The 27,363-nt window shown below is 42.4% G+C and overlaps 1 protein-coding gene across 1 annotated transcript; it reads left to right on the plus strand.

Annotated features, from left to right (window-relative positions):
- Window positions 1–1,986: 1,986 nt before the first annotated feature.
- On the plus strand, window positions 1,987–26,880 carry vps37d (VPS37D subunit of ESCRT-I). Its single transcript, XM_072674428.1, has 4 exons — window positions 1,987–2,224; window positions 11,909–12,080; window positions 19,410–19,492; window positions 25,174–26,880. Exons 1-4 carry the CDS (start codon window positions 2,102–2,104, stop codon window positions 25,672–25,674), a joined length of 879 nt encoding a protein of 292 aa, XP_072530529.1. The 5' UTR covers window positions 1,987–2,101; the 3' UTR covers window positions 25,675–26,880.
- The last annotated feature ends 483 nt before the right edge of the window (window positions 26,881–27,363 follow it).

Below are 27,363 nucleotides of genomic sequence, written 5' to 3' on the forward strand. Positions count from 1 at the left end.
CAGATGAACAGAGTCTGAGAGGAATAGCGTCAGGCTCGATTTTACGCCATCTTAAAATAATAATAATAATAATAATAATAATGTCTTAAAGTACTAATAAAATATACCAATTATTTTATTACGGAATTCTTACTTAATTAGTCCCAAAATTGACACAGTTAAACTAGTTCTAGCTAGTCTGAGAGGAATAGCGTCAGGCTCGATTTTACGCCATCTTAAAATAATACTACTACTACTACTAATAATAATAATAATAATAATGTCTTAAAGTACTAATAAAATATACCAATTATTTTATTACGGAATTCTTACTTAATTAGTCCCAATTCGACACAGTTAAACTAGTTCTAGCTACCTCTTGTAACGTTACTGTCACTTTTCCAAATGTATTCAGACTCATTTATAATTTATATATAAATTAATGATGTATTTTTCCCTTACTGAATTTAATTTAATTTGTACACAGTGTGTATATTCTCCCTACAAACGCATGCCAACAGAAGGGGGCGCTATGGAGCAGCTGCACATGTGCCTAAGATCCCCATGCCCAATGTCAACTGTCATCTATAGAGGTATAAAACCTGAGCAGTGGTGTAGAAATACCTTTGAAATGAGTGTGGCGTTTGTTATCCAGGCCTCATCATCTGATAGCAGAACCTGACCTCACTAATGCTTTTATAAGCCTAGCTGAATGCAATCAAATTCTCACAGCACATTAGCTGTTCCTGCAGTTAACAGGGGAGAAGAAATGTTGGATGAGCAGGTGCCTATATGAACCTTTTAAATTTAATAGGCTACATAAGCTTCGTTTCATTCCTGGGCCCCTGAGCAGTGCTCTTATATTCCCTACACACTGTGTTCGGGGTGGCAGATCACTCTGCTGGTGTTATGTGCTGGTGTGCACTTCCTTGTACAGATTTAATTTGGATACACTATACTTAAATACTTAAATGAACACTGCGTGTTATTTTGCTGAACATCAGCATTTTACCATGCTGATGTTCCACTGTCTTTTAATAGGGAGAGGATTATTGTTATCATTGCTACTCTGGGCTCTGCATCCTGCTAACTGCACTCTGGTGTAACTCTAGTGAAGGGTGTAGGTCATTGCTTGTGAGAATTGCATCTTGTGGTGTAACTCGAGACATACAGTATTTCTGTACAGTACAGTAGTCCTGTAATATTACATAAGTCCACATGCTTCTTTCTGCATCTCTTCGCTTGTCCAGAAATGTGTGTGTTTAATGAGTGGCTCAAAGCACAAATTACACGCGCCGACTGCAGGGGGAGCCCAGGAGCAAGAAATGCCACTTCTTGCATAAAGTTGCTTTAATGAGCAATTGCGCACTTTTTTATTAAATGTACAAACCCACAAACAGCAAGTGAGGACTTTGGGCCACAGTTTAACAGTCCTGTAACATCCTGTAACATAAACTATCTGATGTTAACTTTAAATTAACCACCATTTTATTTTGGCATACTTAATTATAATTTAGGTGTGAAATAGTTCCTTGCAGAGAAGTGTGTAGTTCTTACAGTGATGGTGATCGTCTACACTTTAAATATAGCCCTTTTTTTTTTTACTATCCAGAATGAACAGAATGAACAGTGAACCTCAGGACACGTCTTCTGAGTTTATATATGTTGTTAAAAGCAAAATTGGGAAGAAAAAACGTAAACAAATGAAATATTACATTAAAATATTATCTCAAAGTTTTTACCCATTTTATTAGCCATGCATAAGCTTTCTGTGATGTAGCTTTTAGTGGCAATTAGATCTTCAAACCACTTTATTTTAATGACTTTGTCTACATCCTACTGGAGCGACTGGAATACACCCCCAGTTCCCAGCGCAGGTTACTGTGACTGTCACATAAAGTTGTCGGTGACTGACTGCGCCCACTCGTGGTCACGGCGGGTACTGCACCAGTGGAAACGTGCTGTAGCTGTTTCTTGCATTGTCCCTCAAACAGCGGTGCGCCTTCACAGCGGCCAGACGTCCTCCTCCAGCTCTGCTCTTCAGCTCGGTTACAAGGACCGACATGGCACTGTGCTGGCCGGCAAACGGAGTAGTTTGAGGCGTTTTTTGCGGGGGACTACCATGTCCCAAAAACGGGAGGCAAACTCTTGCCCTGACGGGTACAGGGTGCTCAACACCAGCGAACTACGGGAGCTTCTTCAGGATGAGGAGAAAATGGATCAGATCGTGAGACTCAACGAGAAGGTATTATTTTTTTTATTTTGTCTTTTGGAATTTGCCTGCAGGGTGTTGTCAGGAATGTGTCTTTCCTCCATCTTTTGCTTGTTTTTTTCTCTTCTTCATTCACATGTGCTTCTTTTCTTTAGAGTGGCCAAATGCTGGATCTGTTCCCTTTTTGCTTTTTTCCCACCACTGTGCTTTTCCACAGTGGTGCCACGCTTGCCTCATGTTGTGTGATTTGTGCGTCCATACTGTGTGGAGAACCGCATAGCTCAAGCTTAGCTTACAGCCACTCGCCTCCTCCAGTATCCCGTGCAGCCACAAATGCCATAACCATAACCCTACACCCTTTCCACCCACCCCCTTCTCCCCACCAGGGCATTTTATCTCAGTGGCGCCTTTCATTGCCCAAATGAACACAGCGGTCTCCTTCTTATCAGCTGGATCTCATGTTCTCTCTGAGAGAGAGAGAGAGAGAGAGAGGCAGGCAGGATATTGCTGAGTACTCCCGTGTTTTCCCTGTTTTCACCACGCGTTAATAAAGTGTAGTGGAAGCTCAGGGGTTACTGCAACACACTGTAGATCAGTACTGATGGAAGTCTGGACCACACCGAGAGCTTCAGCTGGAAGTTCTCGCTACAGCAGCGAACCCGCTTCATTAATGAATGAAAGGAGGGCTATGAGTAAACCTGCTTCAGGGGGTTTACTCTGCTTAGTCATTTGCAGCAGAGCAGTGTGGGCTTTCGGTTCACAAACAGTGGCAAAGCCATTCATTTCTCAGCTGAGAAACAAAAAAAGGCTTATTTGCAGTCAACTGCAGTCCTGCCCGAGCATTCACATCACCATCCAAGGCTTCAGATTATATGTAGTCTATGTACAAACAGGCTAGGCTAGTTAATGGGCCCATATTTCCATTTTTTGTATCAGTATGTCGTCACTGGCTCACAAAAACCTTGCGCCTCAGTGTTTGCATACTTTAAATCGGCCAGTTGTTCTTTACGTTGAGTCCCTTATTCTGCAAACTTGCCTTTTTTTGGAGATAATAAGATTATGCAGGGTTGTGGGTTCGATACCCGGGCTCAGCAAGCTGCCACTGTTGGGCCCTTGAGCAAGGCCTTTCACCCTGGGCTGGGAATGTGTGCTCAGAGTGTTCACTGCACGGATCTGTGTCCAAGAATAATGGTGAATATGGTTGATGTGTCTTGTCTTATGCATATGATTTGTTGTACAATTTGACTATTACGCAACCTTTCCTTGTCCTGTAGAATTGGGCTGGTTTTGGTACTGTACATTTAAGACAGCTTGTGTTGCGGCTGACCACTCCTTATTGCGTCCCATCAAAAAGCAACGCTGCTTATAACTTCAGGAGAAATGGACTGGCTGAGCTCATGGGTGTGTTTGGTTTTTTGTGACATTACAATAACATTGCATTCAAATGCAGCGCAGTTTCCATGCTGCCAGGTTCCAGGTTTGAAGCATGTGTTTGTATTTACAACATCCAACTCCAACTTATTTCAACAACCACACAACAAAAAGAGCTCTTTAAGTTGTAAATGTTCGCCTGGGCCTCGTCTACACCCATTAATAACCAAATTGCATCACATGGGGGGGAAAAAACAGTGTTTTTAAAATAGACAGAACGTGTGTCCACAAGCGGACAACACATAGAACGATCAGTAGTTTCCTGTATATAATCTGCGAGGGTGTTGCCTCTTCCCTCCCTTCACTGCTAAAGTTTATCATTCATTCCCAGCCGTGGCTGACCCCGGTCACGTGAGGGGGGGGGGTCTCCAAGGGCAACCGCTCCGAGAGGGTCATTGGTGTTGTATGGCGAATGAGTGTGCCTCAGCCTTTATGGGTTTTGGCATCTATTGTCTTGGTTGTGTTCAACAGGTCTGGTGTTTTGGTCTGAGGCAGTGTTGCTGTGGAAAGCTTCCCATCCAGACTCTTCTCTCTCGGATGATCTTCATTTATTTTATGACGTTGATGGATGGATGAGAGGAATGTGCCAGAGAAGAGAGGCTGGCTTCTTTCTCTCAACCATCATCCAACTTGCTAAGCGGACATTCTCAAAACACCAGCATCTCTTCCAGCTTTTCCAGTGGACAGTGCTAAAGACGATACAGGTGTTTCCACTGAAACACCATAGGCAGTCTGACTGTACTCAGTCACTATAAATGATCAGACTGTATTGGAACAGTATAAACTATCAGACAGTACTAAAACACAATGGGTGAGCTGACTGACTGACTGCTGACTATTAAAACAGCATAGATAAAGTGACTATTAAAAACCCTGAGATGATTGACTGTACCTAAACGCCATTAGTGATCCAGTGCTCAAAGAACACCTTAAATAATCTGACTATACTAAAACACCATAGATGAGTCCACTGTACTAAAACAGTATAGATTACTGTAGTACTAAAAGACCATATGTAATCTAACTGTACTAAAACACTAAGTATATTCTGACTGTACTAAAAGACCACAGATGCTCTGACTGTACTAAAAACCTCATGTAATATGGCTGTACTAAAAGACCATGAATTCTCTGACTGTACTAAAAGATCATAAGTATAACTGTACTAATACACCATGTATATTCCGACTGTACCAAAAGACCACGGATGCTCTGACTGTACTAAAACACCTCATATAATCTGGCTGTACTAAAAGACCATGGATTCTCTGACTGTACTAAAAGACCATGAATTCTCTGACTGTACTAAAAACCTCATAATCTGGCTGTAATAAAAACCATGGATTCTCTGACTGTACTAAAAGACCACGGATGCTCTGACTATACTAACACATCTTATATAATCTGGCTGTACTAATAGACCATGGATTCTCTGACTGTACTAAAAGAACATAAGTAATCTAACTGTACTAAAACAGCATGTATAATCCAGCTGTACTAAAATGCCACAGATGCTCTGACTGTACTAAAAGACCATGGATGCCCTGACTGTACTAAAACACTATAGAAGATCTGACTGTACTAACTCATTTATCAAGAATAGAATAATGTCCTGTGGTGCATGGATTTGGTGTACCAGGCTAGGGTTTGGGTTTATGCAGTGTAGATGTGGAATGCTTCTATTTCTTCTTTGTTTAGAAGTGGAGGGAGATAAGAGGAAAGAGTCTGGATGCACTGAAACACTGCACATGATCTTACTACATTTGGCAGGCCAACCCCACTTTCTCAAACTGTATAAAAGAATCTCCATTTGATGTTTGCCATGAAGAAAAAAAGGATAAATTATCCAAGTCGGAGCTTACATATTCCTAGCGAAGGCGTGGGTAATATGTATATTACAAAAATACAGACTGAACTGATGAATCTGAACATAAAGCACATCATCATTATGAGAATAACAGAAACATAATGAATATATGATTATAACTAAAGATGAATTATAGGTTATTAACAGAAATAAAAACTACAAAGAATTCTGGGCAACTCTGCTCCTAGTGTTATGATATTAATTGTTTAATACTGTGAGTTTAAGACATGACAATTGAGTACAACCAATAGGTTACAAGAATTTCTGCACTGAGTACCAGTATATGTGGTCTGATTGTTATCCGAGTCAGAGTTATAGACAGCTTTGTCTTCTATTGAGCACATTGAGTATATCCATCCATAGTGCAGACTGAAAAATAAGTGAACATCCATGTTAATGACTTCTCCCAGAGCTAATTTGCAAAAGGTGTTTCAATTAAGAATGTGGAATTGGAAGTTTCACGGCTGTTTTACCCAGTAAATAAAGGCACACAACGTCTGCATACTGACAAATCTGTTCTTCTCAAGGAAGATGGGGTTAGTGCTAAAGACCTCGGTGTACATCAGTCCACAATTAGACACATTATTTACTAAATAAGACAATTCAGGACTGTTTCTACTCTCCCTGGAGTGGGTATCTTGTTAAAATCACTCCAAGAGCACAACAGAAAAGCCTGAATGCCAAATGTAACACTAAAAAAAAAGACTATCTAATCTACAAACTATAGAAACCTCAGCTGATGCATCTACCATCAGAATACTGAACAAGACTGAAATGAAGCCGCTGCTGTTCAAAATACATTCACACTGTTCTCATTTTTCATGACAAATCGACCAAAGAAAGAACCTATCTGCCCAATTTCGTTTATTTTACTCCTCTCTTGGATACACAGAGATCAATGGTAATATTATTACATGTTGGATCATTGACTTCTGGAGGTATCTGGTAAATGCCTGTGTTTTTAATATCTCAACATATATCACAGAACAACAAAATGTCACTGTTTTTTTTTCTAACATCATGCAGCCCTACACAATGCTCTGACAGTAAGCATGTGTTTTGGAATGGCCAAACCAGAGTCCTGGCCTTAACCCTACCGAGATGCTGTGTCATGAAGGGCTGTGCACACAAGGCATCCCAGAAATATTGATGAACACATTTGAGGAATAAACCAGAAATAATCATGTACTGTTTTTTACTTGACTCTAGGTAACTCTGCTAGTGCTACAGTATATATTGTTTAATACATACTGTATTGTCAATTGTTTTAAGTAGTAACAATCGAGTATCTACAATCATATTGGCCAGTAAAGCACTAAGGTAAAACTATTAAACTGTAAAATAAAAATCTAAAAATAAAATTACATCAGGAGTTATTTTTTAGGACGAGCTTTACTGGCTACTATGTAGGTTTCCATTTGACCTTTACTTAGAGGTCAGGTTTGTTTCATATATTAACCAACCACTTGCTCACTGGAAAACAGGACCAGCTTTCAGTTAAAGTTTAGTCACATATTTCAGGTCCTTTTGCTCATACAGCTTTTTTATTAGGTTTGTCAGTTTGCATGTTTTACTTGATCTTGTTTTTTTCACCCCAAACAATGCACAGAAAATTCATTTAGAAGCATGCAGCATTTAAAAACCCAGACAAAATGCAGCTCATTTAAAAACTTCATTATCCAACCGATGCAGAGTACATCATCAACTTCATTATCTCGCACCCAAAGCACACGACTTCAAAGTGTGTCTCCAGACTGTTTGGTCTGTGAAGCTCGCTGCAGTAACCCAAATAGCATGGCTTATTAGTTTTGCTGGTTTGGATGTTTGAAGAATGTTCTCTTGGCTGTTACAGGCAGCCTACTGAGGGCAGAGTTTTACAGTCACTGATGCCCTGTCAATCATTTGCGACGAAAAAGGTGGACTGTAATTTTGTTTTCTCCCTCTCAATCTGTAACTGTAAACATTGCCCTATTTGTTTTACGGGCTGTGTATCATCCCAATCCGCAAAGTCCCTGGAGGCCCTGCATCCACAAGAAGCCTAAACAGAGATTGAGGCAACTGCAGGAGGAAATGGACCGTCTGTGTCGATTCCTGTTTAGGGAAAACGTTAGGCATTCTGAATATGCTGGGCTGGAATTCGCTCTCTTGTCTGAATCAGAGAGAGAACTGGGAAATGGAGGGAGGGAAAGAGAGAGAGAACGGATGCAGCGGTAAGTCTAAGCCCACGGTGTCTTCTGACAGCAGGCCAAATGCTTGAGATTCCAAAGACTCTGGCACGGCGGCTGCCTTTGTCATCCATCCTTTTGCAGTTCCAACCCTGCCTCGCATCATATTCTTGTGTATTTTCTATTAAAGATGTATACAGTTGAATGTATTAGAGGCCTAATATGAGAGACTGGGGTTTGATTTCCTGCCTGGGCAAGAACACAGCACTATGCCAATATTTTGCTTGCCTGTGCAACAGGAAGTAATTCATGATAACGGCACCTGCCAAATGCTCTTAATGTAAATGCGAAATATTAAATAAAGAGATCAAATTTGCACAAAAGGCGCATGCAGCCACTCAGTTCAGTTAAAGCAGATATATATATATATATAGCAGATATATATATATATATATATATATGTATGTGTGTGTGTGTGTGTCTGCAAGGGAAAGAGTGAGCAGGGGGGATTTCTTCAGTCTGCAAGACTCTGTGTTACATGCTTAAGGATGTGGTGTAGGCCATGTGCAAGTTTTTCCTGGTAATATGTGTGGTATAGTGCAAGCCACATCCTTCACCAAAGATGCTAATGCTATAGGTTTAAGTGTGAGGAGGTAGTCCAAAATTCCCTTGGTTGTGATTTGGTCTGTTGACAGTTGCGTAAAGTATAAAAAAAGTGAAAGATTATTTCCATAACATAGCTGTTCGAGTACAGCATGGACTCATTATTTCGATTTTTTTCTTTCTCATTTAATTTGGATCTAGTGTGCTGGAATGTGTTTGAGGGCGAAATGCCACATCTAGAGAAGAAGAAACAGCAGAAGAGTTTACATCCAAAGCAGAAAGAGCCTTTGAACAGTGGCTTAATTAAAACCCTATTCCGAGTGCTGCTCTGCAAACAGGAGGAATTAGCATGCAGGTTCAGATGAACTGGAGCGCTTGCGATATTACTTGTTGCGCCAAAATCCTGTCCTAATTGAATCTGATTGTATTAGATGTGCAGTAACCAGTGAGCTACACTGCTTTTAAGTGAGCTTAAATGTACTTAAGAGAACGCTCATTTTCATTAGCTTAAGTAAGTGGTGAGCGATGTTTGCTGAGCAGTCAGAATGGACACATTCAGAGTCCCTGAGGTGGTGTAATTTAAGAGTGTTTAAGACAGATAAGATTTGCAGCTGCAATGATGATGATGATGATGATGATGTTGGTAGCTCCACTCCTACAGAAGTCAGACTCGTTTTCCCCGTCAGGATTCCGAGCGAAACGCTGCGGAAAACATGCTTGAGATCACATCTCCTTCATTACCCAATCCATTTGTCATTGTGTCATCTGGATGCCCCGAAAAGGATCAGTAGACGTTTAAACCATCCATCAGTATGTGAAGTCTATCTTTGCTCACACACCCGTTTAGCGGTTTACAACATATGTATTATCTCTAAGTGGTTGGAGAATCAGGGTGGGATTCCATGAGACCAGTTCTGGCTTTTATCTTGGCTGTGAAACTGGAAATAGAAGGAAATAAGAACCGCTCCCAATGGATACGCACGCAGAATTGTCCCACGCTAATGTTCGACACCAACATTCTGAGAATTGAAGGGTTCTAAAACCTCTTTGTTTCCACGGTCATGGTCCCAGCCATAACAAAACAATATCATTTTGTCTGAGGTGATTATGTTCTTGGATTAGTCAGAAACGAGCAAGCACAGCCTGGTGCTTCTCTGTGTTACCTCTTCATTTGTGTCCTAGAAAAGCTTGTTCCACACACACTGTGACAATTTCCACACAGTGTTTTGCACCTTAAGCTTCAAGCCATAAAAGACTGGAAATTGAGCATCTCATTTGCAATCACTCCACGCTCTAGGACAGTGAATAGTACCATGTGATTCCGCCTGTCTTTGATATAAAAAAAAAAGCCCATCCTTTCCATGTGTTAATTGTGTTGATTAGATTGATCGATTACTTGTCTTGAAGGGTTCAGCTGTTTTTTAAGCAGGCAGGTCTTTAAATGGAAGAAAAAAATAAATATACACATACATATGGTCATCCTCTCTATTTCAGAGGTGCAGTGCATGTTGTAAAAATCTTGACCTTTCACACGTGTGCTCACTCAGAGCATTGTGGTGTTAAAAGTGGAACTCCTTAAGACAGGATAATTAGCTACTGCGTGTTATAGTAGTGCCTGCACAATGAGGCAGGAAATTTATGAAAGCGGTATGTGGCCCTGAGGTGTTAAAAAGTTTGAAGCTAGAAGTTGTCTCAACAAAAAAGGAACCTTACGTAACCCCAGAGAGAGAGCTGCCTTGAATAAAACAACCTTTTCTTATCAGTCATGCTCTTTTAAGTCATCCTAAGCAGCTCAAATATGACAGGTTTTTTCGCAAGCACCCAGAAAAACGGTGGCTTAACCAGGAGGGACTTGCTTTCTCACTTTTCCTCTCAGCGGATACCAAAATGGATATATCTCCAGTGGGAATAGCAGCTGCTGTGTTTGGAGTCACACAGAGGAATAACAAGAAAGGCACAGTTCTCATTTTCATTGATCAAATAAAGCATTCATTCTCTTACATTCTCTGCTAAGCTCACTAAGGATCTGTAATATTAGAGTTTTGAAACATATGAAACTGGCAGTTAAGGCCACCTCCCAAATTCATCTTAATATTCCTGGCATGCACGGCAGGGGTATTAAAAAAAAAAAAAAAAAAAAAAAGCAATGAATTCCAAAGCGACCCATACCCCGTACTCTGCCACGGACAATTACGGTTAAAGTTAAGGGACTGTGGTTTCTCGAGATGTCTGAGCTTCTTGCGAATGCTTTCCATTAGGACCGTTGGTTTGGACTTGTCTCTGCCATTCCCTGAATGACTAGAGTTAGTGGTCTTGGTTCGTGTCATGGAGGACAGACAGTACACACGATGTCCTGTTTTATGAGGTGGTGGAACCGTTGACCAGCCTATCAAGCACGGGATTATTCCGTCATGTGACTGAACATTTTTTAACTAGGTCTAGGCTACAGTAACACGTGGCAGACTGAAGCAGTTGGTCCATTAAACGCTGTCTCCACCACAGCCTCAGGCCTTGGCCCTGCTTATGCAGACAAACACAGCATATCAAATGAAGTATTCCCATTGTCTTGCATATGGAAGACATTAAGTTGCGTCCACAGCAATACATTGGAATATCAGCATTGATCACATTCATGCAGGGGATCTTGTTTCATTACTACAGAGGTATGTAGTATATTCAGTGAATTCATTGATGATTCCGTGCAGCTGTTCTCCTTGCTCGAGTTATGTACTGTACATCCAGGTTCCATGAATCCATGGGGGGAAAAAAATCAAAACTCTAAAATGTGAGCTAAGCAGAATCCCACTCCACTCAAGTTGGTGCCAAGGTTTAGCTGCAGGCAGCTATATAGTTCTTTGCCAGACCCTCTAAAGCGTTCACCCTGGTCCTATGAAACACGAGCATTGCTGTAGCCTTGACCTGGAATTCAAGCCCACTGCCCATCATGGTGGATAGAAGCTCTGGTATGAAAAGGCCTGAACCTTGTAAAGGCTCATGGGTGGTCTACAGTCACGTGTACCCTCATTGTGTGCAGGTTTTCGAATTCCATCACCACGTTCTCACAGCCACTTTACATTTGCACTCACTGGGTTGAATTCATGCAGATTCTCCTCATACTGATTCTCTTCAATGCCATCCGAACTACTCGTACACATGAATAAAACCCAAGCACCGTGGTTGCCGCAGTACTTCCTGCCTGCTAAAATGAGGCCTTGAGTGTTCTCATGTGACGAACTGCACTTAGCCATCTTTGCAGGTTTGTTGGCCCATAGTAAATCAGAAGAATTGGAGATGGACATGCTTACATGGCTTGCAAGGATATGGTCAGTGGGGAAAGGATGGACGTTGCTGTTGACTAGTTATATTGTTTATGTTCACGTAGGCCCCTCAACACAGTGGGTGGACCCCCTTTGCGCTTGAGCTTGATTAGGCATTTGTGCATGAGGCATAGTCCTTCATGTTCAGTGGATCCAGACTTTGATTTCCCTTCCTTTGTGTCCAGCCTTTGAGTCTAGCCAGTCTCTCTTTTTTCTTTGTTTCTAGCCTTAGAATTTGACTCAGGCCTTTGAATTTTTTTGCCGTCTGTCCAATTCTAACATCTGGCTGGTTGTTGTTTCTGGCCTTTAGGTTTGATTGGGTGTTTGTATTCAGTTTCAGGAGCTGCAGGTGGACAGGGAGACCTTACTAGCAACCAATCGAAGTCTTGCAGAAGAGAGCCTTGCACGCCGCCCCCGCCTCCAGAATGGCAAGCTGCAATTGGCTTCTAAATACGATGAGCTCGCGAAGCTGACCGCTGCCTGTAGAGAAAAGCAAAGCCGGCTTGGTAAGTACACCTTTGCTGTGTAGATGCTGAGAATGACAATTACGCCTAAAATCAGGAGATTTTAAAGAGCACTTCCCTCAAACCCTGACATGGCTGGCAGTGTAGTTCAGTTGATCCAACGGTTAACTCAATGCTCACTAGTCCCTAAAAGCAACAATAGCATTGTACAGTAAAGCAGACCTTTCAGTGTTTCTAGTCCAGCATAGAAATGCTGCTCACTGAAGCGAGGCTAGCACTAGGAACACTATAGCCCATACCCTCCCCCATTCGTACCTACATACCCAGGACACGCTCCAAAGGAAAACAAAGTGAATGGGCAATGAGTGGTGTAGTGCACTGTTGCTCCCAGCGCTGCCTGAATTCGCTCAGAGTTTGAAAAGTCTGAGCTGTCCAAAATCAATTCAGCCAAAATCCATCAGAACTGAACATCTTTTCTAGAAGATTTCAGTATCATTTGAACACCTAATGGTGTCATGGTTTTCTTTAACTCCAGTTTTAATATCTGTTCCATGGATTGTTCTATTTTGGATTTTGCATGAAAGCCAGGATTAAAAATAGCATTTGGACTCTCTCGACTTGTGCGTTTGCCGGTGATATTTTTTATCATCGCCAGGCAACCTTGTTCCATAACAACACACCCTAATATCCAGTGCGCCTGGACCGGTGATCCAGCTGCCTTACAAAGGGAACCAATGGTGGTGGCTCAGCACAGAAGCTGGTCCACCTCCTATACCCTCTCCCAGTGTGGAAGGTCTGATGGGGTCCCAAAGGGTGAGCTGAGGCCATAAGGTCTCCACCTGGCTTTCCCACCCACCTTTTCAACACCAGCCAGGAATAACTGCTGTTACCCAGTGCAGACCTACTTAAGGTGCTCAAGTTTCACTCTGCTAACCCTAAAACCTTGTGGTATTAAGGGAGAAGTTCACATTTGTTTTCCATTTTTCCGAGAGTAGCCTGGATAAAAGAAATATTATTCCTCCTCCTTCTTACTCTCCTGGCTCAAAACATGGTTTGACTCGTTTCTCACGGCCCATCATTTTTCAGAGGGCTGTGATGATCTCTTGTCCATTATCAGCTAATATAAATTTAAGCTTGAGGGCCGTGGAGATTTGTTTTATTAAGTAAACGGCAGATGAGACGATGGGATTTAGATGTAAATTGCGAACAAGCTGACCTCGATTGCGAAGAACAAGGCCAAGTCAAATGAAGCCGAACCCGCAGGATCAGCGGGTAAGTTCAAACCACACGGATTTGCGACTCTTGGTCTGATCGGGATGGCTGCCCCGCTCGCCTGGCCTGGTGTTTGCTGAAAAACAAAAGGCTGTAATTAGAACAGCCCTGCTGGGACCTCAGAGGAAGATCTGTCTCTCTCGCCCACTCTCCCTCCCTCCCATCTTACGTCTGTTTGTTCTGTTCACACTCTCCGTTTACTGCAGCCTGCATGAATGATTTAGATGTATGGTGGTTGTGATGTAAAGGCTTTTGAGTGGGCTTGTATTTCCCCCCTCTAACTAGCTGCCTTAATTCACATGGAGTGGGGGTGGAGCTCAGGTGCCTAAGTAGCAGACCACCATGATAATTAAATTGAATAGGAGGGGGGTTACAGTGAATGATGTTGATCAAGACAGGTCCGGTGTGCAGAATTTAAACTATGGGGCCAGTGTGGTTTCTGACACTGTATAACTTGTTACAATGTCCTAAATGCGTGCACTCACCAAATGTGCAAATATTCATATGATTCTTATTCTGATTCTAAAATGGATGGAAAATAGTGGTGCAACGACTACTAGACGTAGTCGACTAAAATTGCTGACCAAATTAAAATGTTATTAATTAATTAATTCACAGTTTAATTGTTGAATAGCTTGTGAAGTCATCACACATATTTCTTGCGCTAACTAGGAACAGTTCAGGACACACCTGAACTGCGGATTAATCACCAAGGTTTAACCATAACAGTGTGGCATACAGTTTTACTGCCGCTGTGGGACTTTCATATGGACATGGGTTAAGTGTAAAAAAGAGAAATCGTCAAGTAAGAGATGAGGAAACCCTTCACTGGTTTAAATATGAATGGTTACCATATTGAGTGATTCATTATCCGAATAATCGATTAGCCATTTCAATATTCGATAGATTATTCGACAACATTAAAACAGTTGTTGGTTGCAGCCTGAATGGGAAATGAACAAAATTCCACCTTCAGGAAGGCTGTTGCTCCTGTTTATAGGCAACATGCTTTTGTGCTTTTTTTAGAACTAACCAAATACCATCCACCTCAGCCAACCCACCACAAACACCTCACTGTCCCTCCCTCCCTAAACACACCCCATCCCCATTTCAGTGAGCCTGCATTTCAGCTCAGAGAACCCGGCATGGCCACTATGAATTATTTGTTGACTTTTTTCCTTGGCGCCACCCCTCCATTGTTTGGGCTCAACTGGTGATGCAAATACATATGAAAGGGCTTTTGTCTAGCCCACCACCTCCAGCATCGTTCAAAGAAAAAGGGCCCAAAATTCACACGATTGTCAAAAGGCTTGACCCTTAGGCCCACGCCTTGCCCCACAACTTTGTTTGTGTCTTAAGAACGGATGTAAGAAAGATGGACGGCCTGGGCGTGGAGGTGTTAATGGGTGTGAGGGACTTCTTCAGGATTCCACTGGACAAAACATCAGCAGGAGGATGTCTGCTAGCCTGCTTACATGCTCTGCCGGTGCTGTGCAGTGCCCCGTGTCGGAAGTCTCCATCAGCATTGCGTGAAGCTTAGTCCACGTGGCCGTGAATGCTGTTCCTGCAACAGAGTCTGCCTCTGTTCTCCTCTCTCCCACCCATAGCACAAGCAGCAGCTGGCCAGTGACGGAAGGAGGGTGGAATGTTCACCTTCCTGTCACCATGTTGCACATGCAGACCCCTGTTCCCCAGCTGCAGCCTGGGGCAGGATGGGCGGGAGAGAGAGATCCTTCCTCCAACCCTAAACATCTGATTCTCATTCTGCCAAGGCTGAAGAAAAGCATGCGAGAAAGAGAGAGAAACGGGGTGAAAAATGACTGGATTTCTCTGCAAGACAAGGCTCAAGATTTAAGGGAAAATCCTTGTCTTGCGGCGCAGAGCTGTTACGTAATCAGGTTCAGACGCCGGAGATGTCATGGGGGAGTAACAGCTATGAACGCTTGCAGTAGAGGTTCAGCTCAGTTTTGGGCTGTCTGGGAAGTCTTAACCTTTCAAGTCGACTCTCCTAAGTGTTTTGTAGCGTTTTCCGTGTCTCCTCACTCGTCTCGGTAATTGTTGTGCAGTCACACTCCATTGCTGCCGATGCATTCGCCAAGTGCACAGAAGAAACTTCCGCCAAAGTCTTTTAACGCCGTTGTTCTTTCGCTGCTGTCTCACATGTTTCCAATAGCACATTCTTGGCCTGCATTTTTCTCTGGAGTGCGACAGAGCTTTAGTATGTCTTAGATTATCCACTCTTGCTTCCAGTGCAGGCGGCAGGGCTAGTGGTTGAAGTATTGTAATAAGACTTGGCAGTATGTTTAGGGTAGGTGTGCTTAACAGTTTGGCGATTGCTGTAACTTGCTGCTGAGTTAAATCAGGTGTTTTTGATTAGGAAAATCACCAAACTGGAGGTCCAAAGCTGGACCCCCCCTGATTTACTGCCTGACCTTCTGCTCTGGCACAAAAGGACACTTGCTGTTGACCTTGCAAGCCCACCACCCTGTGGCATTTCACCCTGTAGGTCAATCACTCCTCACAACCCCATTTTTCAAAAGGCAGGACAGGCCTGCATACCCATCTGGAGCCATTAAAATAAAAAAAAAAACCCTGAGGTGAAAGTGTGAAAAGGGCACCTCCTTCAGAAAGTGCCACTAAATCAAATAGTTAAATGGAGCACTCTGGAGACCTAGGATCTTCACAGTAGACTGTTACAGTTCTCACTGGTGGGAGAGTTTGTAATTAACAGGATGTGAATCACCCCCCCCCCCCCAGCCCCAACCCCCCCAACCCCCTCCTGCCTCTCAGTGTTTGGAATGGGAGGGGGTGGTTATCAAAGTCGGATTAAGACTATTGAGCTACCCCACACCCTGGCTTAGCCTCTCAGTAGGAGAATGGGGGCCTCTTGCAGCCTTTTGAAATCCATCCCCTGAGAATCCAACCAAATCTGGCAAACCAGCGGCAAAAGCCCCCAGAATAATATACTTGATACACTATTTCAACAACGCCAGGGTCAGACCAGTTCACCAGGGTTCAAGCATGTTATGCTTGAAAGGCGATGAAAAGGAACACAGACAATTCAGCGCTGGCTAACCAATTCTTGGCCACCTGTTTCCATATAACAGACCTCGTTCTACATCAATATGCATGTACAGTACTTCTACTAGACGCTCTGTGGTTGCTTAGGGTGTGCTTGTATTATGACTTAATGATTTAAGAAGGGGAAATTGAAAGCCGTTAGTTAATACGATTATATGCAGCATGCATTTAAGGAAATGTAATGCCAAGTTCATTTAATAAAATGACAACGTAGCTAGCTAATAAATGTGTCATATTGTTGTTTCAGAAGGCTCTAAGACACAGCACTGGCATAGACAGTAGCCACATTTCCTTAGGCAACCCCTCCGGCATCTCCTTCTTTCCTTCCTCAGTGATTGGACATGTATCTCTTATTGTGCTTTGGGATCCGAGGAAGCACGTCCAAAATTGCCCCCCGAGCAGCCGCCTCAACACAGTGCCTGTGCTCATTGCCTTCAGTTCTGCTGGTATCCATAACGCTTTCATGAGGTTGAGCTGAGGAATTTACCGAGCCGTAGCGCCGCAGATGTCGGCTCAATGCTTTTGTCAGGAAGGCGGTGAATGCGAGAGCAGAAGGAGATGACACCTTCTAGAGAGCTTTGAGCCTGATGCCAATCAAACTGCTTTTAGCGTCATTGGGTTTTAGTTTTTTTTTTTTTTGCTTTTTTCTTCTGAGAGCAAATCAGTCGGTGGTATTTATCTGCTAAGACCACAAGAACACCCACTGCTGTGGTGTTTTGACAGGATGTGTATATATGTGTGTGTGTGTGTGTGTTCATGCAGTTGTGTGTAAAGAGAAGATAAAATTGTTCCTGTGTAGAAGAGCTTGTATATTAGACTGCACTGACTTTTTCTCTTTCTTTTACCAAAATCAAACAAAGTCATTGTGGAATGTGTAAACTATTTGGATTGACCATTCTTGAGCCACTCATCATGCACTCTTTAGCTAATCAAACAAAGAGCAGTGGCCTATCAACTCAGCTGACCTGAACCTATGGCTGTCAGTCCAGTCGTTCATAGAAAGACTGAGAGTATGCAAAACTGAACATGTGAGGTCAGTTCTGAACACGTGGAGGAAAACACAGTATATTATGCAATGACCAGAGAAAAAGGAGCTGCTAGATAAATAATGCACTGGATAAAGGGGAGGTAAATCTCAAGCGCAGTGTTCGCTCCTCCCAGTCTTCTATTGCAGGTTCTGTATGTGTCCTATTAGAACCATTTATTTGCAGGGCTGGGAATGTGTAATTTAGTCTGTCAGAAGCCTCTTTCCTCTCCAGGATTTCCACAACACCCCTAAATAATCTCATTAGCACCACAACATTTTGCCAATCTCGTTGCAAGCATGGGTTCTTGCCTTTCAATACTTATTGATGGATCTTAATGAACTAATTGCGTAAGTGGGTAACTGGTAAGCGGTTATGTTCAGGGCAGTTTGCCAGTGGTATTTACATGAAAGTCATGATATTGGACGGATGTTGAACAGGCCTTTTGTGATCTTTGGTATAGGGAATCTATAAGAATGTGCTTATTTTATCATCTATAAAAGTACAGAACACTTTCAGGCTGTGTTCTCTAAATACAAATACTAGTTCATTAAACTCCTTACTCTACAAACTATGCGTTACCGTCGACCTCAGCACAGAGCCTTTTGTTGTTTTTTGTTTGTTGCAAACCGATTGTGGCTCAGTTTGCATGATCAGTCACCGTTATGAATTGGAGCATTGGAACCTCTGTGTTCATATTGATTTGTAAAGCTTAGTCTAGTGTGGAAAACCACTTAATCCCACCTCCCCCTCTTTGGTTTTGTTCGGTCCTAATGTGACGAGGTGAGGACATCTAGTCATGTTTTCGTGACAGCTTTGCTAGGACAGCCTCTGTGGGCCTCACTTCTTCGGGCCACACTGGCCTCTGGGTTGTATCGTTAATGTCCACCCCCACCAACCCATGTGGAGTGTCCAGGACACAGCTAGCACTGGAGCCCCGGGGGGGCGCTGGGCGAGGTCTTCTCAGTATGTAGGTCGCCCACATCTGCTCCCCAAGTGTTTGTTTGGCTTTGCCTGTCACCTTCCATTGCCGCATCTCGGCTAGCGGGGTCATGCTTGTGGCACGGCCTTCATACTCTCTTCCTGGCCGCGTGCTTCACTGGGTAGTGATTCGTGAGGTACGTGAATTCATGCTTTGGGTGAAAGGCAGAGCATGTACAGGGAGGGTTAAGTCGAGGCTTACTGTGGTGCGTGTTTATCAGCCACCTGCCAAAAAAGCGCTGTTGGAACACTGGCATTTCTCCACTGTCATGACAAGGCGAATTAGATGCCGGGCGCTTCCTGTGGTGGAAGTCTGCCTTCCCAGAGAATGTCTCTAAAGCTAAATTGGACGTTTGAATGTTGCGTGTTGGTACTCACTGCATTCGCAGCTGTAGGCCAAGCCTTGATATGCATCCGCCATCTTGAATTTACTCAAAACGAAGGAGAGGCTTTGATTTGTTAGACCCTGAATGGGAGGAGGGGGCATGGTACTGACCTCCCCTTGCGCTGGATGGCCACTAGCACAGCTCCTCTCCACTCGGCCTAACCTCCCAACCCCCCCCAGATTCATGTGCATTAGCTTAATGACTTGTTGCCATAGTTACCCTAGAACAACAGCCTCGAAGGGACTAGGCCCCCTATGCTCCCATCAGTAGAGACGAACTAACAGAAAGTGATTGCTTCCTCTGTACTCCTTCAGGGCCTCTCATGACACTGCAAACAGAGCTGGGGTGCAGCTGTGGACTCGTAAAGACTAGTAAGTTGGTGCTAAGCTTCCCCCTCAGCGCAGGACTGACTGGAAGGGACTCTTTTGTGGTGCTCTTTTGTCTCAGCTGTATATTTTACACCCACTCTCTAAGCCACCTCATATTCCTACCACAGCTACTGAGCTCAGAGTCAACACGTGGACTTTCAGTGCTCTAGCTGTCACCCGGGTGCCTTTAGATAGGAATGTGTCATTTTTGACAGAAACCTGAAACAAAATCTTACATCAAGTCTATTTCTGTTTTAGAGGGGCACATGAAGAAACACAGTCCACAGACGGCTCAGAATCTACTTCAAGAGGAGGTAGCACGTGCTGAGGAGCAGTCTGAGGTAAATATGATTTGGCCTTTCTTTGTCAATGTTCTCATCTTGCCTCTTCACCAATGCTTCAGTGGTCAGGGTTTATTTGGCTGGAAGAAAAATCAAACACCCAGCAGATCTCTAGTTACACTTACCAAAAAAAACCCCAAACACTTCAGACATATTGTTCACAAGCAACAGTACCAAAATCACTCCTTTTAGTGTTCTAACTCGCATCGCCTGGAGGAACAATCATGTGCTGGTAAGCGCAGCGGAGTGGAATTGAACTTGAAAGGGCTTGAAAAGAAAAAGCACTTGTGCTGAGTGGGTACGCTTTTCAGGGCAACCTAGGAAAACATGCTCTTAAAAGAGCCAGTTTGTGGTGTTCTTGTACGTCAAAGGTCTCACAAATAAGAGTAGGGAGGGTCCATTGAACTCCTGAATTCCGAGATGCGAGCAGTCACAAATTTAATAGTAAGGCCAGGTAATGAAACGACTGGTCTTGTGTCTTCTTTTACTATTGCTTCCTCAACCAACAAGCCCACATATCTGATTAAGAACGCTCCATCCTCCACCTGCTGGCTTGTCATGCCAATGAGCAACGTGTCAGCCACTCTATATAGGCAGCAATGGCATTACTTATGAAATGTCCAATCTCCACATTGTGAATCCCCCAGGTCAAAACACAGAGGAGTGCAGCGCGAGCATTTGATATGCAATTACTGTAAAGCTAATGCTATTATGTTGACCATAATTCAGTAACGGACTGGATAAAAAGCACACAATGGGTATGGTGTAACTTAATAATGTTGCTTTTGCTGAGCAGCCTGAAAATTAGTGTCACTTTTGCTCACGTGACATAAACTGATGAGCCAACTTAAAGACCACCTGCCTAATAAGTTGTTGATCCTCCATATGCCACCATAAGGTGCCCTGTAGGGTCTAGCACTAAGACGCTCAGCGGATTCTATGTTTTATGCAGCATAGATCAGACTTGTTGTTTTATCGTGTCTCACAGGTAAACAGAGTGCACACACTTGGCTGTCCATGTGGCATGAAACGAAAACATCAGACCAGCATTGATGGACTTTTTCCATTGCACCAAAATCCAATCCAGATGTTCATGTGCCAGTAGTACATAAACGGTCACTTTGTACATCACTTAGCATGGTTACTTTGATCATTCTACGGCTACACAGCCTTTTACACACTTACCTCAGTTCAACCAGATGAGGCCTTCATTGACCTCGTTCATCAGTGACAACAGGGTGTTGGGTGTCCAAGGCTCACAGTTTGGACCACTGTCTGTAGGTACTCATCATAAGGGACAGGGAGCACCCGACAAGCTTGGCCGTTTTGGAGATGCTCTGAATCAGTTGTCTGGTCATTATGATTTGGCCGGCTCGTCGGAGTCACTCAGGTCTTCAGCCCTGTGAATTTCCCCCACATCCAATACATCGGCTACGAGAACCAGCAGCTCAGTTACTGTATAACATATATCCATTGACGGGTGTTATTGTAACAATATAATTCATGTTATTTACTTCACCTGTCAGTAGATTTAATGTTATGGCTGATTGGTTTATAACTGAATTTAAAGCGAGTCTCATTAATGCGAATCAAATTAACATACATTTATCCATTAGCGTGTTTTTTTTTTTTCTTTCACCAGGTCTATTAAAATCTAATTTAGGAACTGAGACTGCTCAATAGGAGTTAAACCCTTAACCTTTATAGAAGCTATAATTTACTTTATTTTCTTAATTGGATATTGGATAACAACAGTAATTGTGTATTAAATTGTACATACGTGTGTCCTGTGTAGAGGATGTATACTTATTTTCACTTAATGGCTATAACTAAAAGCCAGTTTGCATTGCTTTGCATGTGACAACAGTGAGGGGGGAAAAGCCAGGAACCACCAGTGGTTCCAAAGAGTTTAAGAGGTTAATCTTAAGGACATTTTGATAAACACAAACACTATGTATGTATGAAATGTCCATTTTACATAAATTGTAATATATGATATAACTTATATTTAAGTTTTTGGACACTGTATGCATCTTATTTTCATACTTCTTAAGCATGACATATTTCTAGACTTTAGAAAGAATGATGTCTAAACTAAAACCACTTGGGTGCAATTCACAATGTGGATTCCAGATTTTATATTCTCGCAATATTTCCAACAAATCTGAATAAAGAAAAATTATGACTAAATTCTGTTTTTTTCTGAATTCAGCATAATCACCTAATTTAGCTGGGAGGTGGGAGGAGGGTGGGTCACTATGTGAACATATTGGAGTCTGTGGTACATTAGATATAGGTAACACAACGCCTGTTCTCCACTATACACCCCAACAATACACCCCACTACAGTCTAAACACTTGACTGTTACTATAAGTGAGGACACCATGGGGTTACTATTAAAAAGCCTGAGTAACAAGGGGATCATATGCTAACCCTGTATTCTTCTTTATGTTGTGACCCTGGGAAAATCCTACTGTGTACAGCTGAAATAGTCCATATTTAATGTAGATGGAGCCCTTCCCCCATATGTTTCCATGCTGTCAGCTCCATTCCCTGGACCTTTGTGCCCACATCTGATGAATCAACCCAGGTCCACACCCAATTAATTGAGGGTTTGCGCCTTAAGGTCATAAATAAGAGTCAGGTCTTTCCCCCCATGCAGGCTTGATCGATAGCACTGTGACATTGAGTCGTTAGTTCGTTCTGGTCTGATTAATGGCTGGCCCCAATGGACAGCCACACTGTGCTATACGAGTGCTGCGCTAAGCCAGGTATGAACAAACCGTGTTACTACAGTGGCAAACGACTGTGTGACCCATTCGTTTATTGCTAGCATTAAAGCAATCGATTTCCCACAGGAACTGCACATTGCATTAGTCCCACTGTGCTGTGCCAGACGTGCTTTGTATACCACCATGTCTTTGTATAGAAGCACGAAAATCAGCAGTGCATAATTATTTAAAGCATGAATAAAATTATGTGTATATGAAGGTATTTCTTTTGCTACAGTAATTTTAATGAATTTTCTTGATGTCTTCATAACCTATGCAAATCATATTTCGCTCTTAAATACATAATTGGTCTGTACAAACCAGTGCATATATCTACAAATATTTTGCTTATACTCTATTGTACTCACAATGTGTTTATATTATGTATTATATTAACAATGTAAGACTTCAGAAAACCTACCAAAACACGTCCATAACTGTGATGATGAGTGTAAAACTGTCAAATTGTTCTGCAAATTACTGAAATTATGCCGTGATCTGGGTATTTGAAATGCACATTCTGAGTCCATGTAATGTTTTTTTTAACAGGCAATATTCAGAATTCCACTACTGCTTTAATTTTGAGAAGAATACATTTAGAATACAAGGAAAAACATACAAGAGCAAAGGCACTTGCCCTGCACAAGATCTTACTATACTGTCTTACTTGTAGGCTCTTGCAAAAGTCTTTCCTTTAAGCGAAAAACACTTTACACTTTACCTGGCAAACAGTGCTTAACAGTATTCCATTGTTTATCATAAATAACTAACAGAACACAATACAAGAATATGTGACCTTCATGTGGGTCTTCTGGTGCATTAACTAAAAAAGTGTCCTGCTCAGGGATTATGAGAGCAGCAGTGGACTGAACCAGGTGATGAGAGCAAAACACATAATAGGTGACATTATGTATGTAGTATATTAGCAGAAGAACTACAGGAATCAAGTGAACAACCAGTAGCAGTGAGGAACAGTTTGAATGAATTAAAAATAAAAAACACATCCTTATAAAGACGTATCATTCTGTTAATTACTAGATTTCGCAGGTGTGTTTGAGCAGGGAAATCATCACCAATGTAGCCCCACAAAACATGAGAGGATAAGGAGGTTAGAGGAGATAAAGGGTTGAAAATGAGTTCATGGGCTTTTCGTGCTTTTAAAGGTTAATTCTATAGGCAGTTTATGCTCTGAGCTGTAAATTTGTAATGATGTAATAAAATAATAATAAGGTGATTAGACCGCTGATTTAATCAGACATGATCCAAATGAACTAGTCTCCTTATGTGGGCAGATGGCAGAAGCCAATGATCTCTGGGTTGCCAGGGGCAGTTCCTTGATGGGGGTTATATTGTTTTTTTCAGGGTGGAAATTTGGGGGAGTGGGCCAGTGCAGACGCTACAGTCATCAATAATTCAGGTACCCCATCCTGAGGTAGATGGGGTCCTGCCACCTGCTCCCTAGACTGTAGTCTCCTGTAGACACATTAAGATCATGTTAAATTTATACATGCACCATGCTCGCTCAACTGTTTTATTTGTATAGACATGTTAAGTGTATTCAGTCTAGGTCAGGAAGTCTGGGAGTGTACCAATCCAAGTACTGGACACAAACAATGAAAGAGAGTCAAAGCAATATATTGGCTACGAGCAGAGTGTGAATTATGCAGTGACAGTTGGTGGTGGGTTGTCTTTTGTCCATAGATTTTTATGTATAAAACATCAGCAATAGCGTTGGTACAGCTGCAGCTAGCCTGCTTTTATATAGAATTATTGAATTTAATATGTGTATTTTATTTATTGTTACTCACAGTACCACAGATGACACAAAACGCTTAGCTACAGATGAGATGGTGAGAGTGGTAAAACTACCTTAATGCCTAGCTAGATAAATCGGTTAGCTTAGCAGGACAACCAGCATCATACATTAATGCAACACTAGTAACTTAAACTGACATAAGTCAACTGCTTATGCGGTTGAATTCATTGGACGTTTCACTCAGATAATCATATTACTGTTTTCTTTTCACAATGAGTAAATATATAATGTAAGGGACGTAAGGGATTATTTTAAACCCTTCATTATATTTATTGATGCTTTTCTGAACAACTGTATCTTTTCACACATATAAGCTGGCTGTTTCAGACCATGTTAAAAGTAAAATGTAAAATTCATTACAAAAAAATCTAACATTGCCAATGCTCAAATTGCTTAAGGAGATGACAGAGTACAATCGAATTCAGTTTAAATAGCCTCTGTTGGTTAGCTGAAGTAATTTAGTTAGCATCTAAAATGGGCTTGCTATTGTCAGCTATGATTAAACTGAAATCTTGTGCCCCTGAATAGCAACTGATGAATTCTTTTGATCTCTCTTCAAAAGTTTATCAGTGAAAGATTAATCAGATAACAGCAGCCTCTGATCAAAAGGTTAACATTAATGCAGTAACGTTTATTTTTGCTGGATCTCCTTGCTGTATTTAATTTTTCTTTTTAGAATTAGCTCTTGAAATCAATCAATTCCCATCATAAGTCCAATTTTTTTAGACAGCTCTATGGTTCGCTGTAGTGATATAAAAATTTGTCATTCAGAGAATGTAGTTTTCTAGAACTCCTTCTACCTTTTGTCTTTACTTCCTTTGAGGGAGTAATGCTCTTAATTAGACCTTCCTAAACCCCCTCTATAATTCACTCCCTGGCCACAATTGATCCTTGTGACTGTTTCTGTTTACATGAAATCCTCAACTTTTAACTGGAATTATGTGGTTGTTGTTAAAGTGCTCAAAATAGCCGAAACCCGTTTTGGAACAGGATGAGTCAGGCGTTCAGGATATTTGAGCACTAAATGCTTGTGAATCCTGTTTGACTTCCCGCTCTCTGATACCTGTTTTGTTTGCTGCTTGGGTTTCCACAGGCGCTTCTGGATAGGTTCATGGAGGGCCAGGTCCCATTGGAAGGCTTCCTGGACTCCTTCCAGAGCTTCAGGAAGACGTACCATATCCGCCGTGCGCAGGCAGAGAAGATCCAAGAGCTCAACCGGACTGAGAGGAAGCAGAGGAAGCGCTTGGAGGAGGAGGAGGTGCGGAAGAAGGAGGAGGTGCCAAAGGAACCCCGTCCTAATGGAATTACTGCCCACGGCCCACCTCGTGTCTTTCAGCTCCGATATGGCCTCACGCCGGCCATCCTAGTGCCGCTCTCCACGTCTTCCGCTGCCGCTTCCGCTGCTAGCTTGTCTCCTTTGGACTCGTGCTCAAGCCAGCCTCAGGCTTCGGGGCCGAGCGCCCCTCACTCCTGCCCCGGGCAGCCCGTAGGCCTAAGAGTGATAGGACAGTTGCCAGGCTGGCCAGCCAGACCAGTCCGGTTACAGCAGCTGTACAGGCCCAGTCCACACCAGCACGAACCTCCGTATCGATAACGTCTAAACACTGTGGATTCAACATGAGAAAGACGAACCCAAGGTCATCAGCGAAGGCCTCTTTAAGCTTTGGGTCAATGTAAAAAATATGAGTGGCCACCACAAAAGCCAATTTCACATGTCTAAAAGGGATAAGATTGGAAAGCCATAAAATGTTTCGTCTTTGTCGTGAACAAGCCTGTCGATTACACAACTCCAGAGAGGTATTACACAAAGCAAAGACGGATCTCTGTGTAAGCCAGAGAGGTCATGCTTCGCTTGCTACTATGTTGGAAACATTCACCTCGGTGCTCCACCTTGCTGGGGTTCAGTTCTACAGCCCATTTGCAGGTGCACAGTTTTTGTCATCCAACCTCTATCCTTTCATTAGTGATCAGTTTTCTGAACATAGAGATGCTCACATGGATATTTACACTGTTGACTGATACACTAATGTACCATGACCACACGTTACCATGCCACCGATGAATTGGATATATTTTTAAATAAAGGGTCCTTTGGTAAAGACAATGGTTCTTTATAGAACCCTGACAGTCCTTTGAAGGATTGTACAAGAACCCTTTGAATGCCTAAACAGTTCTTAGCCTTCTTCGAGGGTTCCATGGGTTGGTACAAGTCAAAGAACCCTTGTCCAGCACCATATAGAACCCTTTTTGCTTAGAGTGTAGAGGGCGGCTGATGAATTTTGAATGACAACAGATGGGCTGATGTTTAACTGTACACCTCTATAGAAGACATAAGGTAGGTGGGCATCGTAAAGGTAAGGGTTTCTGATGAAGCAGACGACGGGCGTAAACGAAATAGTCAAGCTTGTCCAGTAGGAGGAGAGGTCAGGACAATGCCTATCCTCACTTTGAGCTGTGGTTATCCAGCTAAACTGAGAGAGCCTGCTTTGTGAAATATCCACAAGGACTAGGTATGTGTTGTTGTTGTTGCTTGTTTTGTTGTTTTCTTTGTGTCCCTTTGTGGGCATACTGCAGATTCCATGCTGCTGCTTTTGTGAGGGAAGAGAAGAATCGTTAAGACACTGCTTTCTGACTGGAAGGACTTTTTGTTTTTGTTTGTTTTGGTTTTTTTTGCCATTGATAATCTGAGAAATGCCAGGCTTGTGATATGCCTTCTTGTAATGGTGACGATGATCAATAAAGTCCAGTTATGATGTTTATTATAAATAAATATTGGAGCCATTATGAAACTCATCTTTAATCCCCTCATGGTTTTCATTGAGCTGGTCAAATGCCCTCTGGTGTTATAACTGTGAGTAATCTAATGCTTAATAGAAAAAAAAGTAGTAGCACTAGTACCAACTCTGAATGACTTTCCCTGTCATAGACTTTGCTTTGAAATGTGATTTCTTACAGATGGTCCAGCATTCTAGTATTTATTCAGTGCGATACTCTAGCAGTGATGGTGTTTGTCCAGGCTTTGCATAAGAGTTTGTTGTTTCAAGTGGTTTTTTTTTTTTTTTTTTCCCTGTTACTGTCTATTATATAGCAGTCGGTTCGTGCTGTTGGCATGGGATACTGCTGTCAAAGAGGTGCGGGTTTGTTCCCCAGTTACAGACAGTTTTATTGGCCCAAGTCTATCACGCCTTTCCAAATAAATTGGGAGTAGCCTCAAAAGCGAAAGAGAGTGAGTTCCAGCAATAACGACACTGGAAGTCATATCAAAGAAAGCGGAGACTGCTTA

The sequence above is a fragment of the Salminus brasiliensis genome, chromosome 1 (genome assembly GCF_030463535.1).
Source record: "Salminus brasiliensis chromosome 1, fSalBra1.hap2, whole genome shotgun sequence".
NCBI classification, from domain to species: Eukaryota; Metazoa; Chordata; class Actinopteri; order Characiformes; family Bryconidae; genus Salminus; species Salminus brasiliensis.